Source organism: Caretta caretta, chromosome 2, assembly GCF_965140235.1.
Source record: "Caretta caretta isolate rCarCar2 chromosome 2, rCarCar1.hap1, whole genome shotgun sequence".
NCBI classification, from domain to species: domain Eukaryota; kingdom Metazoa; phylum Chordata; order Testudines; family Cheloniidae; genus Caretta; species Caretta caretta.
In genome coordinates, this window is record NC_134207.1 from 161,618,147 (window position 1) to 161,635,543 (window position 17,397).

At 40.0% G+C, this 17,397-nt stretch overlaps 1 protein-coding gene and 1 long non-coding RNA gene across 5 annotated transcripts in view; one reads left to right on the top strand and one right to left on the bottom strand.

The window, feature by feature from the left end:
- Positions 1-8,214, top strand: part of LOC125631890 (uncharacterized) — a 442,082-nt gene extending 433,868 nt beyond the window's left edge. For 3 of the 4 annotated variants that reach the window (XR_012667122.1, XR_012667121.1, XR_012667120.1), the window contains 2 exons: positions 236-325; positions 747-8,214. This is a non-coding gene — a long non-coding RNA (uncharacterized LOC125631890). The remainder of the gene's footprint in view (positions 1-235; positions 326-746) is intronic. The other variant, XR_012667123.1, reaches the window with a different exon arrangement.
- Positions 1-16,640, bottom strand: part of INO80C (INO80 complex subunit C) — a 39,793-nt gene extending 23,153 nt beyond the window's left edge. Inside the window, exon 1 of the mRNA XM_048839312.2 lies at positions 16,460-16,640. Coding sequence (XP_048695269.1) covers positions 16,460-16,609 — 150 coding nt within the window. The 5' untranslated portion in view covers positions 16,610-16,640. The remainder of the gene's footprint in view (positions 1-16,459) is intronic.
- Positions 16,641-17,397: the final 757 nt, after the last annotated feature.

Below are 17,397 nucleotides of genomic sequence, written 5' to 3' on the forward strand. Positions count from 1 at the left end.
AAAAATGCATATTGAAATACCCTACAGAAGGTCACTGGGTGATAGCAACAATGATAGCAGCGGACTTCTCAAAACAGGGAATAGACTTTGAATGTCAGATATTTCCCTGAATCCCAACTAATACTAATCATACTGTAACATTTATTAAGCTGTTTTAATATATTAGCTCTCACTTTATAACAAGCTTGCTACAGATTTTTTTGCTTTCTAAATATTTAATTCCTTTAACTCGGAGTGGTGAAGTGACTTCAGATACTGAAAAGTTGAGCACCAATTCTCCAGAAGAGGAAAATTAGCACTATGTATCACCGGAGATGATGTGGGGGTGAGTTTGTCACGGTTAGATGGACTTTATTTTTAGATAAAATGATAGCTTTGCAATGTTGGTGGTAGGAAAATTTAGAATAGTGGATTCCCCAAAACAAATACACTGAAGTCTCAGTAACAGCATCAGGATGGGATAGTAGCACTCCCTCCTGAAAGTCAAGATTAACACCATCTATTCATTTTTGTGACAGAAAAGGGGATAACTATAAATATTCATTCAGTTGCATGGGATCTTGGTCCATTACTAGGGCTCTTAGGTACTACAGTAATGGAAATAATAAATAATAATGCACAGACAGAACAAGTCTTCCCCATCTGGTTCAATGTTACTGTTTCTTGGGTTCAGTGGGAAACATTTCTCCTTCTTCCCTACTGGAAAAGGAAACCTGATGCAATTCCCCCAACCTTTTCTTTTTCAGACTTCTGGCATATATTGGCTTTTTAAGAGCACTCTCCTTTCAAGAGGATCAAAGGATTAAATGTGCTTATTTTGGGTGAGGAAAAGAACTGAGAACCAGAGATCTCAGCTTGAGACTGTTCACATACCAGGAGAAAATACTGCATTTGTACAGCAAGTTTTGTTCTGAAGGATACTGAAGACCATCATATACTAAATTAATAAAGAACCTCAGAAATGTAGCCACCTCTGAAGTAGAGGGCAGCAGTGAGGCTGGCAATGGGTACTAAGTACATGGCCCAACAATATTCTTATAAACTGCAACCAGCCAGTAGTATGGGAAATATGCTCATGCATACAGTGTAAATTAGGAGTAAATCCTTTTAAGTCAATGGAGTTTCACTATTGCCACCTCAGCGTAAATAAGATGGAGAATCAGGGCTCACACTGCCTGATCATACTCCCATTGATTGACATCAAAGGCAAAAATTTCATTGGGAGTAGAACTGTGCCCCAAAAACTCACAACAAAAAATAATATTCTTGCTTAATTACAAGCTATTTTCTTCAAATACAGCCGGTGCACTAGTTAGGAAGGAAAGATGAAAGGGTATTAACAAGGAGAGAAATCAGATTTCTTTTCTTTTCTAAGTGATCTATAACTGAAAAGCAGTTTGACCAATTTCCTCCAGACTTTCTATAAACAATCTCCTTTGCCTTCAGAGAAATATGGCAATATTCAAGCCAAACCATTTTTCCAAGCCAAAGTTACCAGGAGGCTAAAATAGGCTTTATATTGGAAGCTGACTCCGGCCTTAGCTATGGAGAGGTAACTGTCCCTCCCACTTCCCCCCTTAACTATAGTATTCCAATAAGAGTTTATTGAAGTGGATGCTTCATTTACGGAGGAAAAAAGCTTAACATATCTTCCATTGCTGATGCCTGAATATATTTATAAAAGCCTTGAAAAAGAATGGAAAAAAATCTGTCCTTCCCCTACCGCCAAACAGCTGAATATGAAGTGTTACTCTATGAAATTAACTCAAAAAAGGTGACTAGAGCTTAGAAGTAATTTAGCTTGCTGTAAAAAGCATTTTCTTGTTTGAACCATGGCATGAAAAATAGTTAAATTGCAGTCTAAATAAATAAATAACGTGAAAAAAGGTTACACACTGTAGAGAAAACGATCTGTACCGTATTCCCTCAAACTTTTCTGTTTTGAAATGGCTCGAAACATCTCATATTCCATCTGCCTGAGAAAGGCTGACTAAAATTTTACTCATCCATTAAAAGACTGAACTGTCACAAAGTGATGGATAGCTTTTCTATGTTCTCTGTAGAGCATCTGAACACCATAAACTCCAAGTGCTCTTGATTAAAGGGCGACATACTTATTAGGGCATGGCTACACTTGCAAATGTAGAGCACTTTGAGTTAAACCAGCCTTCGTAGAGCGCAGTAGGGAAGGCGCTGCGGTCTGTCTACACTGACAGCTTCAAGAGCACTGGTGTGGCCACATTTGCGGCACTTGCAGCGGCACTGAGCATTATGGGCAGCTATCCCAGCAGGCAAGTGATTGCAACATGCTTTTCAAATGGGGGTGGGGTGGAGTGGACAGGGAGCGTGTTGTGTGTATGTGAGCGGAGAGAGTGGGTTTTGGGGGGAGCACGTCAGCATGCTGTCTTGTAAGTTCAGACAGCAGCAGAACCCCCCCCTCCCACCGCCTCTCTCTCTCTCACACAGCATTTCACACTAATGGTTGCTTTATCTCAGAGCAGATAAACAAGCCGGCTGTCAGAAACGGAGCTTTCAATCTGCATTCCTACAGTGATTCAAAAACAATGACAAGAGTGGCCACTTGACTTAAGGGGATTATGGGACGTTTCCGGAGGCTGATCAGAGCGCAGTAATGCAACACCTCGTCCACACTGGTGCCGCGGCACTCCGGCAGGGGCACAGCAAATGTTATTCCACTCGCCGAGGTGGAGTGCCAGCAGCGCGGTAGCCACGGAGTCAGAGCGCTCTGCGTGCCTTGCCGGTGTGGACGGGTAGTGAGCTCGTGCGCCCAGGGGCTCCTTTATTGTGCTGTAACTCGCAAGTGTAGCCAAGCCCTTAGTGTCCCAGCACTGACTGAGCTTCAAATCACCAACATTCACCGACATTGGTGCTTTCAGTCACAAAATACTTGACCAACATGTATAAAATACTAAATTACTTTAGTCACTTAGATGGAGGTATAAAATACACTAAAGCAAAGCTCTATTAAACTGCATAAGGGTTTGAATTTAAAATTAAAAATGCAGCCAAAGAGAGAATAAGATTTTAATTACATTTGTAGTCCTCAGTCTCTCAAAACCTAAAGGAAAAAGAGCCAGCAATTTCATGACACAAGAAATCCCTTTTCACTGGTACAGCTTATTTTAAAAAAAAAGAAAAAAGAAAAAAGAAAAAACTTGAATTGACTGGTTTTTTTTGTTTTTGTTTTAATTATTAAACTTTCAAACACATGAACAGACTGACAAGCTTTAATAAAAGCTTTGGTTTCTTCTCAATAGAGTTTAGATGTCAAACTTATTTTTCCATTTAAAAACTTTCAAGCACTATCCTGAACAAAGTTCTTATAACTTACAGATATTTTAAGAAAACACCATTTTCTAGGAGGGAAAAGCCACAATAAAATGTAATTGGGAAGCAACTGTGGATAGCTTCCCACAATCCCAGGAAAGCTTGATTCGATTTGCATTTGCCACAAACCTCCCTTCAGCTTAAATGACTGCAAAAGATCTCTCACTTTTAGATTTATTTGGTGGATTGGGACTATTTCTTGTTTATAACATTTGACAGTTTTCTTTATTACAAAAATTGTAACGCAGAAGCAAATGCAGGAGCTGAATAGCATACTAAAGAAGCTCTGCAGTTAGGAAACTTGGGACATCTAGAATGAAAAAAGTAAAGTATATGTTACAACATACATTACCAGGAGTAAGACTGAGCCCAGTAAACAGAGACTAGTTAGAGTTCTTTAAAGAAAATATAATTTCTCCTGAACTTTTACATTTTAAAAATAAAAGCAGAAAGGAGTCATCTTAGTGATTATAAATTATTCAATTAATAAATTAGGACTGAATATTTGATAACACTTATCTGTCTGTATGGTTCTGTGAACAAAAAACAACTTTCATTGTTCTAGTCTAATCAACGACTTAGAGGGTAAATTCCGTAATAAAACTGTTTACATCTATCATTTTACATATTGCAGTTCTTTTAAGGAAACAAGGTACAGGAAGAAAAGGAGGATCACATATTGTTGATGTAATGTCAATGTCAAAACAGTTCTCAGAGGGGATATCAAATAGTGGATTGCAACCAAGGAAGGAGAAGAGAGAGAACACTAACTCTAATATCGTAGTCCATCTGCCCACTAAAAAGCTTTATGTAGGATAGCAGTAGAGAGAAGGAAAGAGAAAGCAGAAGCGTATTGATTCTTAGGACTGGCTAGAAAACAAAAAAATCAATGTCATGAAAATCTGAGGTTTTGACATATGTTTAGTTCCAATGCAGAATGAAAATGAGACCTGTGTTGAAATTTTTCATCAAGAGAGCAAGCCACCTCACAGTAGCCAATAGCCAGGTGACTAGGCCATTTACCTGGAATGTGGGAGTCTCTCTCTCCCCTCCTCCCCCGCTTTCCTCCTGGACCTAAGAAACCTTCCCAACAAATGTTTGGTCAAAACCAATATTTTAATTTTTTAAAAAGAGATGTTAATTTTTTCAACCAGTTCTCTTGATTATACCCTTCCTGAAATCAGCAACCAGTTAGTTTCCAGTAGCAACTGCTATATACGTCTTATCAAATTCCTATGAGAGCACATGGACCCATGGACCTTGAGCTAATGTCCAAACTTAACCTCTTCCATGATTTTAGCTTAACTAGTAATTCAATTACAATAAAGACAACATGACACACAGGCCCTTTCCTACCTTACCAGGTTTTTAGGCTGTCGTCCTGTCCTAGCTCCCTTTTCACTCTAGCAAGACAGACACTCCCACCCATTTCCTGTCCCGTTGGGAGCTAACAGTCCCCCTGCCAACAGGACTCAGCAGTAACTGCAGTGAGTCTTAATGCAGAGTTTTAGCATGAGATCCTAGGGTAGTTTAGGTTACATCTACATCACAAAAAAATCCCCCAAACTAACAAAAAAACCAAAACGGCAATGAGTCTCAGAACCTGGATCAATTGACATGGGCTTGTGCTAGGAGGCTAAAAATATCAGTGTAGACGTTCCCTCTCAGGCTGGAGTCCCGGTTCTGAAACCCAGTGAGGGGGTGGCTCTCAGAGCCTGGGCTCTAGCCCAAGCTATTTTTAGCCCTGTAGCATGGGCCTGAGTTAGTTGATCTGAGCTCTGAGACTCATTACTGCGGTGGATTTTTTGCAGTTTAACCGTACCCTAAGAAGTAGATTCCGTCATTCCTGCACAGGAACAAACTCTGCAACACCCATAAGATCCCCAAAACATCCTCCACCATCCCAAAATCAATTGTGAAGCATTTCATTCTTAAAGCAATTTACAGAAAAACAAAAACCCTTGAGTTCCACATCATATACGAATTCTTCTGACTGACAAGTAACACAAGCTTCAAAAGAGCTTGCCAAAGGTGCACCACATCAGGAGTGAATAACCCAACCAGATACCCACAAGATACTTGTAAGAGGACAATAAAAGGAACTTCACATCCATTTTTATATTTTCTAATCTTAGATTCCCTCCCAATAACACAAGCTTTCTTTACGTAGAGTCTTTTTGTACATTCACCAAATATTGTAATCTCCCCTCCCGCACCTTGTAAAGTCACAAAGGAAAGTAGGCCTTAAGCCAGGCTTCTCTTCTCCGAGTAGCATGGAGACTGTACTCAGCAAAACTGTACTCTACTTCAGGAGACCTACATTTTCCAGCATAATGAGTAAGTTGGTAAGTGAACAGAAATAGACACCAGGCAAATTCTAGTTTAGAAGAGAACAGAGTCACACAAGCATCTGTTGTGAACTACTTTGCTTCCTTTATACAATCAAATGCCACTTTGAGGTCTGTTTTCTGATAATATCTCCAGGATATGCTGCTTTAATAAGATGTAAGGCTTGAGTAGCAATAAAATGCACCTCACTGTTTTTGGTTGAGTTTGAAGAACTGCCACATATCCTGAAAACAGCTAGACAGTCCTGTTTTTGAATATGTTTTGCATCCTGATTGCCTCTTTTGCAGGACATAAAATAAAAGATAGCTGTGAAAAGACTGGCTTTTCCATTGCATCAGAACTAGTGAAGTATTTGTACCAGTTTCAAGAGTGCAGGTGAGAGAGAATCAAGGGATTTTGGGAGAGGTTTTATGGGATCTTGTAAGAAAGCACCCACCATAAAATATTTAGCATGTCAATTAAAAAAAAAAATTGCGGATATGTTCAGATTGTGAATCAGAGCATTTACAGCTGTAAAGACAATGGATCTAGACAGCTCCCAAACTTGGACCTTTTAAAAAATACTGTAGTTCCTAGCTGTTGTACACTATATAAAAATAGTGGCTACTTCAAATTCTGTTCTTTTTTATGCAATACAGTACACTATTTTGAGGACTGAGAACAATTTTGAATTAAAAAAACAACTGGTAAATCCCAAGTTGATTTGATATGGCAGAAATATGAAAAAGCCAACTCCTTTTGTGAATATATAGTTATTAAACTTATGGCTAAAGCTTATGTTATGCAGTGATAAAGGACACTGTAGCCACTTGACATTGTGTAACCTGGATCCATGCAGGCCAGACTTACCTGGAGGAGGGGAGAACTGGGTCATGCCTCACTACCAAGTGCAAATCAATGCACCACTGCCCTCCTTTTTAAAGAGTGGATGGGAGGAGTATGGGTAAAGGGGACAGAAGGGCAGGAAGTTGTGGGTGCAGCAAATAAAGTTTACAGGAGAGTATCACTTTGTCTTCCCACTTCAACCCAGACTCCCCATCAGGATGTTTAATTTACCGGAGGGTAATTAATTTACGATTGAGAGCTAAACTAACAGTTTATCTTGATTTATTCAGTCCAGAACTATCAACTGAAGACACACCTTGGTAGACTCAGAACATTTCTAACTCTATCTTTAAAAGATGAGCTAAATTTGGAGCCTGAACATTCTGAGTGTCTAGACATCTAATTGTTTTCACCCCGTCCCATTTTGGTAATTTTTAGTTTATTGTGCTGTGAAGACGCTATGCAACTCACTTCAGTTAGAAGCAGCTATGGTAATACATACTGAAGCTGTTACCTATTGTTAGAAACCAACATATTTGAAAATTGAGGATATTACTGTTCGGCATGAGCAGTGATATAAACTGTATGACTACCATGCAGTGTATTAATTACTGTGCTAGTCTCTGCAGGGACTTTCAGAGAGATGTCTGAGGACCTGGTCCCTCTTCTGTCCTTTCTCCCCCTTCCAAAACTATGTTAACTTTTCCCCATGGTTTCACTTTCTCAAAGACAGGGAAACTGAGTAAGCGGTTTCCCCAACTGCTCAGTAGTGCCAGAGATATGTGATTAGCACCCTGATCGCCCCATAGTTAGCAGTGTCATAAGTAGACAATCACTATCAAGGCGGGAAATCTAAACAATTTATCTAACTTGAAGTTGTCCCACATTGAAAGATTTATCCCTCAGGACTGCAGATATTTTTTAAGTGATAGCATTTACACAAAACTCAGAGTTTTACATAGTTCATGCATCAGGAAGGTGTGCATGTGGGAGCTTGGGGAATTCTCTGCATAATACTTTCTCTCTCTGATGAAAATTGGTGAAATATGATGCACATATGAGAGACCAAACATTTTTTCCTCCCCATTAATATGAAGGCATAGATATATAGGATTTGCCATGGAAAGAAACCAATAATTCAGCTAGTTTGGGATTCTGTCTCTGGCCTATAATGCCTCAAAGGAAGATTTAAAAAGATCCACAAAATGTTTCCTATCCATTGTACAATACTATGGCAAGTGGGGACAAAATTTCTTCCTGAATGCAGCTGACTGTTTATGCCCTGGAGCAAGAGGACAGAAAGCCTTTGTAAAAATTTTCATAGCAATGTAACTACAGATATTTGGTCTTTTTGCCAATACTTTTTGCCAATACTTTTTGCCAATCCATTATTCAGAAAAACTATTTATTTTTATCTGTTCTAAATTTCTATTTAACAGAATGTTTCCTTTTTATTATGGGATGACAGAAATGGGAGTGACTAACTGGTCTCCACTATATTATTAGCTTATAATTTTGTCACCATTTTAAAAAAACTCTGTTCTTTATATTCAGTTTATTATTAGTTTTTCCTTATAACTGTCCAATAATTCTCTATCTCCAGAGAACAAAGAGAGAGCCACTCCTGCAGATAATTTAGCACCTGTAAATATACATGGAATGTAATCACTAAATGAATAACCCAATGGACAAGTCTCTGCTTTGCTTGCTTCTTGATACAAACCATTAAATTCAAAACCCTGTTAAACTACAAAATTAAATTTTCTATTAACTTCCGTACCCTAACATTAACATGTTTATATAATGTCTATCACTTTTCTGAAGCAAAAACTGAAATGCTATCCAGTGCAAGCTTGTAACACATACTGAAGTGTGTAAAAGAGTAGTTCAGATGTATAAAGCTGCAGTATCTAGATAAATATTCACGTTATTCCTAATTGAGTCTTGTTTACCTTGACCATTTTAAACAGCTAATTTGATTCTAACATGACCATTTTTATGAGCGTCACATCTTAAGTGAGCTATCTTGCTAATGTGTGAAGTGTCTGAATTGAATTTTCTATACAGTATCACTGTCGTATCTCCTCTTACACTTCTCTTTCAAAATCAAATAATCCTAGTACAGTATTATCTCCTTCTGACAGAAACATCCAATCATTCTCCTTGTCTTTTTCTGAGTCTCTTGTATTTTTGTTATACATCATGAAACGAAGTGCAGCAGTTGCTAGATCCTGCATAGATTTTTAAAAGATGTTGCACGCCCATTAGCTAAAGTAAATTATTTTAAACCTTATGCTGGGAGAAGGGGAGAAGAAAGAGGGTGAAAAATCTGACACCAATTTACTGAGATCCATAGTAAAATCAATACACATGTGCTATGATGTAGAAAGAAGGGTGGGAGCACATCTGTGTTTACTCTGAATCTCAAATCAAATCACATTGGGGGGTAGCATTTCTCTGGGATTGGCATAGGTTGATTTGGAATACACATACTTTTGTGATTACAGATACTCTAAATCCTTCAATATGTGACAAACGTCAAGCAAATCAATTTTTAGACCTCCCAGCCTTAATAGTCGCCCTTTTAAAATGACTAGTTTTAAAAATTATTCTTTTTTTTATAAAGCTGAATTAAAACATGTATATTATAATCTTGGCCAGATGATATTATGAATATTACTGAGAAGTGTTTGTTAATTGTCTGTTATAAACATAATCTTCCTATCACCAAGGATGTGGAGGGATGCTGGTTCTTTAAGAGACTGGATGGATTATACATCTACAAATATCTAAGAACAGTCTTGGTTCTCATTTCTGGACCCCTAGTAAATAAAGCTAGTCTTTGGGACAGCAATAAAAGAACTTGCTGGTATTTAATACTCATATTTAATATTTAGCTGTTCGCTGTCTGCTTTGTTGCAACACCTAACTTTGCAAGGCGTTCCAGGGCCTTGCCTTGGCTACGATTTAAAGGTGTGATGATAGAGTATGTCAGCTAGCTCAATCTAACTAATATTGTCTAAAACTCTAGCTAAAACAAGGTAATTTATGCTAAACTGGTTGAGTTAAAGCCCAGTGAAAGCCTAGGCTTTACTTCAAAAGGTCCTTGAGGCTTTTGGTACTAATGAGGTGATGCATCTCCTCCATACTTCCTTCCTTGTGGACAGATGTGAATGTGATTGAATTTGAGAGAGGGAAGTTGAATTCCTCATCCCAGGAGCCCGTAGCAGTAACTAGCTAACCAACATCCCCAATATTGCCACTACATCCAGCAAGATAGATATTTAAATTGACTTAAGTAGATTTGAGTTAACATCCCATGAGAACACTTCACATCTTCCAGAAGGTATTGCTTCAGGCTGCCTGCAGATTTAGGGCTTGTCTACACTTAAAACAAAACAGTGGCACAGCTGCAGGTGCGCCATTGTAGTGCTTCAGTGTAGACACTGCCTGCAATGATGGGAGGGTAATTCCACTGGCATAGATTCCATTGGAACTTTTCCGAGAGATGGTACCTAGGTCAGCAGAAGAATTCTTCTGTCGACGATCTGCAAAGGAGCTTGGGTCAGCTTAACTATGTAGATCGGGGTGTGGATTTTTCACACCGGAGTGACGTAGCTGGGTTGACCTATCTTACTGGCGTAGACTAGGCCTGAGATAGACATTGCTTCATCAGTTATCTTAACAACCTTAAGAGCTACAGAAAATGAAAGTTTATGCTCTAGAGCAGTGGTTCTTAACCTGGGGTGCACGCACCCCCTGGGGGTGCGAGATGCCCTTTCTGGGGGTGCGAGACATGCCAGATGTTTTTAGAAGGTAAATCATCAAACAGAAATTAAGCACAGGCACGTAAGTACAACTACTTTGTTTAATCAAACCCATGTATTTATTAATATTACACATTTAACGATTACTGTTATATACAAACAGGTTTAAAGAACTGACCTGCTTCAACAATTTTTGATAAGGGGTGCAAGAACATATTTTGATTTTTATAAGGGGTGCAAGAACATATTTTGAGAACCAAAAGGGTGTAGGCTACAGTAAAGGTTAAGAACCACTGCTCTACAGCATAATGATATGACCGTTTTTTTTTTAAATCAACAACTACATAACTATATACACACTCACATGATCATATTATTTCTGGTTCCCTAATCACTATCATTGCAATGGGTTCTTCAGAAACATGCTTTGTTGTTTTTTATTTTAAATTTCCAAGTATAGAGGAGAACTGTTATTTTTATCACAACAAATCTTATATAAGACAATGTTACAGTAATTAGAATAAGTTTGGAGACCTTAACTTTTTTGAGCTCATTTAATTTAAATGAGTGATTAATTTTTAGTTGCCTTGTGGGAACTCATTACAATGCAGAATGCTGTAAGGGGTACTCAACCAGAACATGATAGCTATGGTGGTGGCACTCACTACTTCTGTGTTAAGGATAGTTCAACTTTTCCTCAATAATCTTATTTTTAAGGGAATTAAAGTCAGCTTGAACATGAAATTTTTTAAAACAAAATTACATTAAAATTTATTTGATAGTTTCCTATTTACAGTGAGGGTATTTTTATGGCTTTGAGAAAATAGCATTTTTTTATGATCATATTTGGTAAATGGATTAGGGCCCAATTCTGTTCCATTGAAGTCAGAGGGACTGTGGTCACAGTGGAGCAGGCTCTCAGTACATAATTGTAATTCATATATATGTATTTTTAAAGGCCCGGATATTGAGGTTTAGAAAATATGACCGTCTATCAGATACCTAATTTGATGATCATCTTAGTTCAGTCATGCTTTAACATGAACAATATTTTGTGTTTATCTTGGGGTTTAATCTCTTTGATTGTTTGGGAGAGGCAACCCTTTAGTAAGGGAATGATATTGTCATTTTGACTTGTATATGTTTTAATACTATTGTACGACTCCTAGTTACTTGTTATAGGCTCTTGACATATTAAATAAAATAAAGTGTTTATTACATTACTAATTATATAAAAACAAGGAGGTTCCAATTAACTACATTCACTGTTTGAGACAAACATCATATCAAGTCACTTATGTAACCAATTCTTAAATGCCATTGAAACACTGGAGAAAAGCGTTTGCAAAATGAAGATTAAAATAAACTATATCAAGACTTACTACAACACTAAAAATAGAAAGAGAAACTACATATGCTGATGCATATAGGGGAAAAAGTGCAGGAAAGCTCTGCCATGAAATTTTATGAAGGGTTTTCTATGTATCCAAAGCATAGGACAAACTGTGGTATGATTTTCAAAGCGAAGCATTTATTTAAAACTCACCTTATTGTATGTATGTTACTATGCCTGGAGCAGCCTTTCAAACTAATGGTACACCACAACCCTTACATATGATAATATTTAGCACTTAAATAGCACTTTCCATCTTCTGTCAATCATATGCAAATATCTTCTGACAAACTTACCGATGATAATGTTTTCCCTATCCCTCGGTTACCTGTACTGTCACATTTTGTCTTTTAGCTAGTTAGCTCTTCAGGGCAGGCATTCTGTTTTTTTTCTGATTAGCAAATACATCCTGCTGTACAATGCAGCATATAGTTTTGTGTACAATAGACTTAGAAGTCTATCCCCCAGACATAGGTGCCTAAGTCCCACTTTTACTGCAACTGTGATCCAAAAAACTCCTGTTCAGCAGCCGCCCAACCCTGCAGGTGACTAAACTTACTCAGCACCTAAGCCTTTTCAGTAAAAGTGTCCTAGTCACCTATGTTTCTGCTTCTGAGCCTGTACACTGCTGCCTCACACTGGATATCCAGAGGCTTGCCTCCCACTTAATCCCCAGCGCAACTCCACCTAATCCACTAGGCATACTCAAAGGCTGCCTAACTCCACACAAGATGGCCAACGACGGGAAGAGGCCCTCCCTTATAACCTTTAGCCCAGTGGTTATAGTATTCACCTAAGATGCGGGAGACCCCAGTTCAAATCCTCTGCTCTACCTGATGAGGAGGGATTTGAACATTGATCTACCATCTCTCAGGTTAAGGAGACCTCCTCCTATAGGCTGTTTTGTATGCAGTTAGGCAGGCACCTAAGCTGCTCAGAGCACACTAGGGCTCCCATTGATTCTGATGGAGCTGAAAGAACGCGAGCAACAGTGGAAATCCTTTTAGCAAAAAAACCAAACAACAACAAAAGCCTTGTCTTGTAGACAATCCCTAAATGAATGGGTGCTATATCAATCAATAATAAAAGCAATGGTTTTCTACTGATTTCCATCTCTACTTCATATTCACATTAATCCTCAATATTGAAAATACTGAACTCCAGCAAGATTGAAGTATTTTTCAATGGAACAACAGTATGGGAGGAATAATCGTGTAAGACTAATAACAGTGATGTAATCAAACTGCAATCATGCTCTCCTGTAAATTCATTTTAAATTCTGCATTTGGTAAATACAGGCATTATTTCCAAAAGAGCTGTGTCTCTTATTGCAGACATGACTGAAAAGCATTATGTGCTGTGGCCTTCCAAAACAAACATGACTCAATACCTTTTACAAACAGTGAACAATATTTTATTGTTCATGTTTGTGAGACACAGATGAATTAAAGGTAAGTTCTCAATGTATACACTAGGTAATGTGTTGGGTTTAAATATAGTCCAAGTCCAGTACAGAGCTGCACTGATACGTAGCAAGAAACCCAGTCCTTCTTCCAGGATGCACAAGAGCACACAAATCTTCCCATTAACCAATTATTTTACCAGGTGAAGGTGATAAAACAATTTATAAACAAAACTTTATTTGCTCTCACTGCTTTCCTTATTCCTTTTTTTTGTTTGAAATCTATATTTCAACCATACCAACATTCTTCCCAGTTCAAGCACTGTAGTAGCTACTACTCTAAAGCATGCAAAGGGAAAATAAGGCTTGTGGGGTTAAACAGTTTTTGTTTAACTTCATGGAGACTGACCCACAGATGTGGGGAAAAGTGCAGACTAAGCACTAAATATGAAATACACCTACGGTGAAAAGGCCAAGCACAAGATCCTGTGCATCAATAATTATTTACACAATTCCAAAAAGTGTGCTGGGTGCTTTAAAAAGATATAAGAAGGCACTTCCTTACCCTAAGAGCCTGCAATCTAAAGGCCCAATCTTGCATACATTTACATAAGTGTGTAACGTATGTATTATTAACTATAATTTGCTGATTTAAACTGGGGAATGTTAACTCTATTTTTCTCCATCTGTTCCATAGTGTCTATTTCTTTACAAGAAAAAACATTCCATATTGAGACATATGACTAATGATATGCTTAGCATGCAAAGTTTTAAAAAATAAGGTCAAAAGAGGTTAACTTGGAAAGTGAATGGTATGAAGAGTACTAAGCATTCTCACAAAACTTGTTTTAAAATTGGATTGTATAAAAGGTGTATCTACCTATCAGACTGTTGGACAGGTGAATCTCATTCAGTTAAGTTTTAAAAAAGTCCCACAATTACCAGCTAGTACAGAAAGGTTTACAATGTTTGTGGATGAACTAGTCGCTGACTGACTGAGCTACTTAATCAGAGGGATACTCATGAAGTAGAGTTAGAGCTAGTTGATGACTGGCTGCATTATGATTAGATTAGAGACTGGATTTATTAAGTGTTTCATCTTGTCAGAAATCAGTTTATGCATGAATACGTTGGTAGCTGTGTAACTAAAAATTGTAGGAATTTATGGGGTATGGGTAGAAAAAGTAATTGCTGAAGAACATGCCAAATGATGAGTGTTTCTAACTCTAAAAATATACAGATCAACTTCATTTCTATGTTTCTGTTTTAAAAGTCCTGCATCAGGGTGTCTCTTCTTCTGTCTAAGGTACAGAGGATATGGCATTCTCCACAGCTAGTCAACACCGTGTGTATGTTTGATGGCCAGAGAACCAGTACACTGACAGCAGATTTTCTTCATTCCAGGGGGTTAAGTATGCCTAAGCTCCTGAGTTGTGACTTTTTGGAACAGACCCTGCACCACTGAAGTCAATAGCATACTTTTATATATAGTACTTCATACACTGTGTAGAGAAATTACTTCATCCACCAGTGCAATGCAGCCACCTCAAGGGAGGAATGCAAAAGCTGTTTAGTACGAAATATTACAACCCAACTTAGGGCAGGAAATTAAGGATTCTTTCACTTTACTAGCAGCTGTCTATTGACACAGAATATATCTCAAACATAAAGATAGATTTTCTTATAAACAAGTCATATAAAATATACACTTCGCCCTTACCATCCTTGAACATCCAGACTGCTAGCCACAACAGCCCTTGAAAATGGTTGTCAAATGTGATAATGGTTGGCAACCATTTTTAACATTATTTTAGCTAGCAGCCAGTGTTACAAACAACAGTGGGCCAAAAACCTCACTGCTTATTGATAATACCACAGAAGGGGAAAGGAAGATCTGTAAATGCCACAAGCTGAACTCATGGGAGTTGCAGAGATGCTGTCCAGCTGAGGGAGGGCTAATTGTCATACAGAGAAGAACAAGGATGGTGATCTTCAAGTTACAGGGTCAGAGGATTTGCTGGGAATTCCAGAGCTATCCCCATTGATCTCCCCAAGGCTTTTGTGAAAATAAGCAACCTTACTGGCAGCATTGCTCACTTAGAAGCTGTAATACCACTAGAGCTAATCAAAAAAGTGTGGAAGTAGATATTTTCTATAAAAATAAGGACAGACTTTTGTCATGGAAACTTTTTCTGTTTTTGGACTAGTTCTAGCTACTGTTATGCCTCCTGAAAAGGGAATAATCATTGAGGATCTACACTATAGACACACAAAGCCTACAGAGACTCAACTTTTCAACATTCACATGTAAAGACATGCATGCTCCATTGGCCCCAATCCGCATTTGGTAGGCATAGATAGCTCAAGAGATGCATGACACTATACCACACTATGTAATAACTCTGCAGCGAAGACACCTAACTCCTCTTGTGCTAGTTTAACTCAAGTGAGAGCAGCCCATCCTGTGAAATAACACTCAAGATGCAAAGAGTAATTGTATTAGCAACTGATGAATTGGGCTAATTCAACATGTAGCCCAACAGGCCATCTTGAGTTAAAAGCACCATCATACTTACGAGATTTGTATGTGGTGGAACTCAAGGAAGGGCCAATTATATGAATTATATTGGGCTGAACACAAGTCCTTGAGCATAGTACAGGATTCTGGGTTTGCAACAATCATGCCTAAAATCTAACTTCTCCAAAGCAGGGTCTGATTGGGCGTTCTAACACATTTACAACACCTTTTAGTGACCTAGATACATATAAAGTGGTTTTAAACATGCCTTTATTGCACCTGTGTGAGGCTACATCCCTTAAGCTATAGCTACAATACACAGTTAACCCAGGTGATTAGGATCTGGCTTAGCCTAGCTCAGGTATGAGCATTTCCATTGCAAAACCCCATTTGCACTACTTTGTCCTCCGTTTCTGCACTCACCCATGTGTATTGGGGGACATATCCCTTGATTTTTTGTGCTGAGATGCTCTAAGAGTGTATGACAACAGGTCTCAAAGTGCTTGACAAAGGAGCCCAGTGTCATTAACCCCATTTCACAAATGGGGAAACCGAGGCACAAAGGTACCATGGTTACCCAGGAGGCTGGTGGCAGAGGCAGGAATAGAACCTAGCTCTAGAGTCCTGATCCAGTGCTCTGCCTGCTAGGCCACGCTGCCTCACGCCGGCTTATTGGGGGGGGGGGGTCAAGGGCACCAGTGGGTGGGAGCGCCCCGCCTAGGGCACGTGGCTGTGGGAAATGCAGGCTTCGGGGGGGGGGGGGGCGCGCTATGACCCCCCGCACATGCGCACTCCTCCCGTCCCGTCCCCCGCACATGCGCACTCCTCCCTCGCCAGTCCTCACCACCCGCACTCACTGCTAGCTGAGGGCCGTTCACCGTCGCCGGCACCTTCTTCTTCTTGCTGGGGCCGCTGCCGTTGCCCGGGCTCGCCGGACGCTTCTTGCTGCGGGCCGCTCCCGGGGCGGCGGGGGCGAGAGCCGCTGCCCCTGGCACCAGACTGGCCATTCCCCCCCCTCCTCCTCCCCCTCCCCGCGGGGGTGCGCGCGCAGTGCGGCCGGCTGGCTGCGGACTGATTTCGCTCCCTGGCCGCGCCTCCAGTTTCGCTGCTGCGCATGCGCGGCTTCCTCCGACTTTTCCCGCGGGTCGGTGGGGGCTGGGCAGGCGGGAGTAGCGCGTGCGGTTGGAATTCTGGGCGCCTCCTTCCTTCAGATCCGAGGTGCCTGTGGCGGCAGCTCCCCGCTCGGGGCGCCCACGTGCTCATTAGAGAGGCGGCCTGGGCGGGGGACGGGACCAGAGGTCTGGGGGAGGAAATGCAAGGCCCCGGGAGCCCTTCGGCATGGGCCTGGTGGCCTCAGGGCAGGGCTGCACTCAGTGAAGAGGCTACTTTGTGGACAGGAGAGCGTCCCCCATCAGTGTAGTTAACCCACCTCCACCAGCAGCTCCGTCTGTGGGAGGAGCCCTTCCCTCAACAGAGTGCTGACCTCACCTGGGGTTAGGTTGGTATAACTGTCTCAATCAGAGGTATGGCTCTTTTACACCCCCAGTGACCTAACTATAGTGATGTACATTTAGACCTGGCCTCAGTATTTCACTCCTAGTCCAGGAGGACTGTTTTTTGGGGTAGGAGGTATCCACAAAATATGCCCAGTCCCGTGTTCACCTATCAGAAGCAGATACTGAATTGTTGGTGAATCGGGGGCCATATTCTACACAAAGAGCTGCATAACCCTGTATATTCACTGGAATTGCACTGGGAGTAAAGGAAAATAAAGTCTGGCTCCAGCAGTGACTTT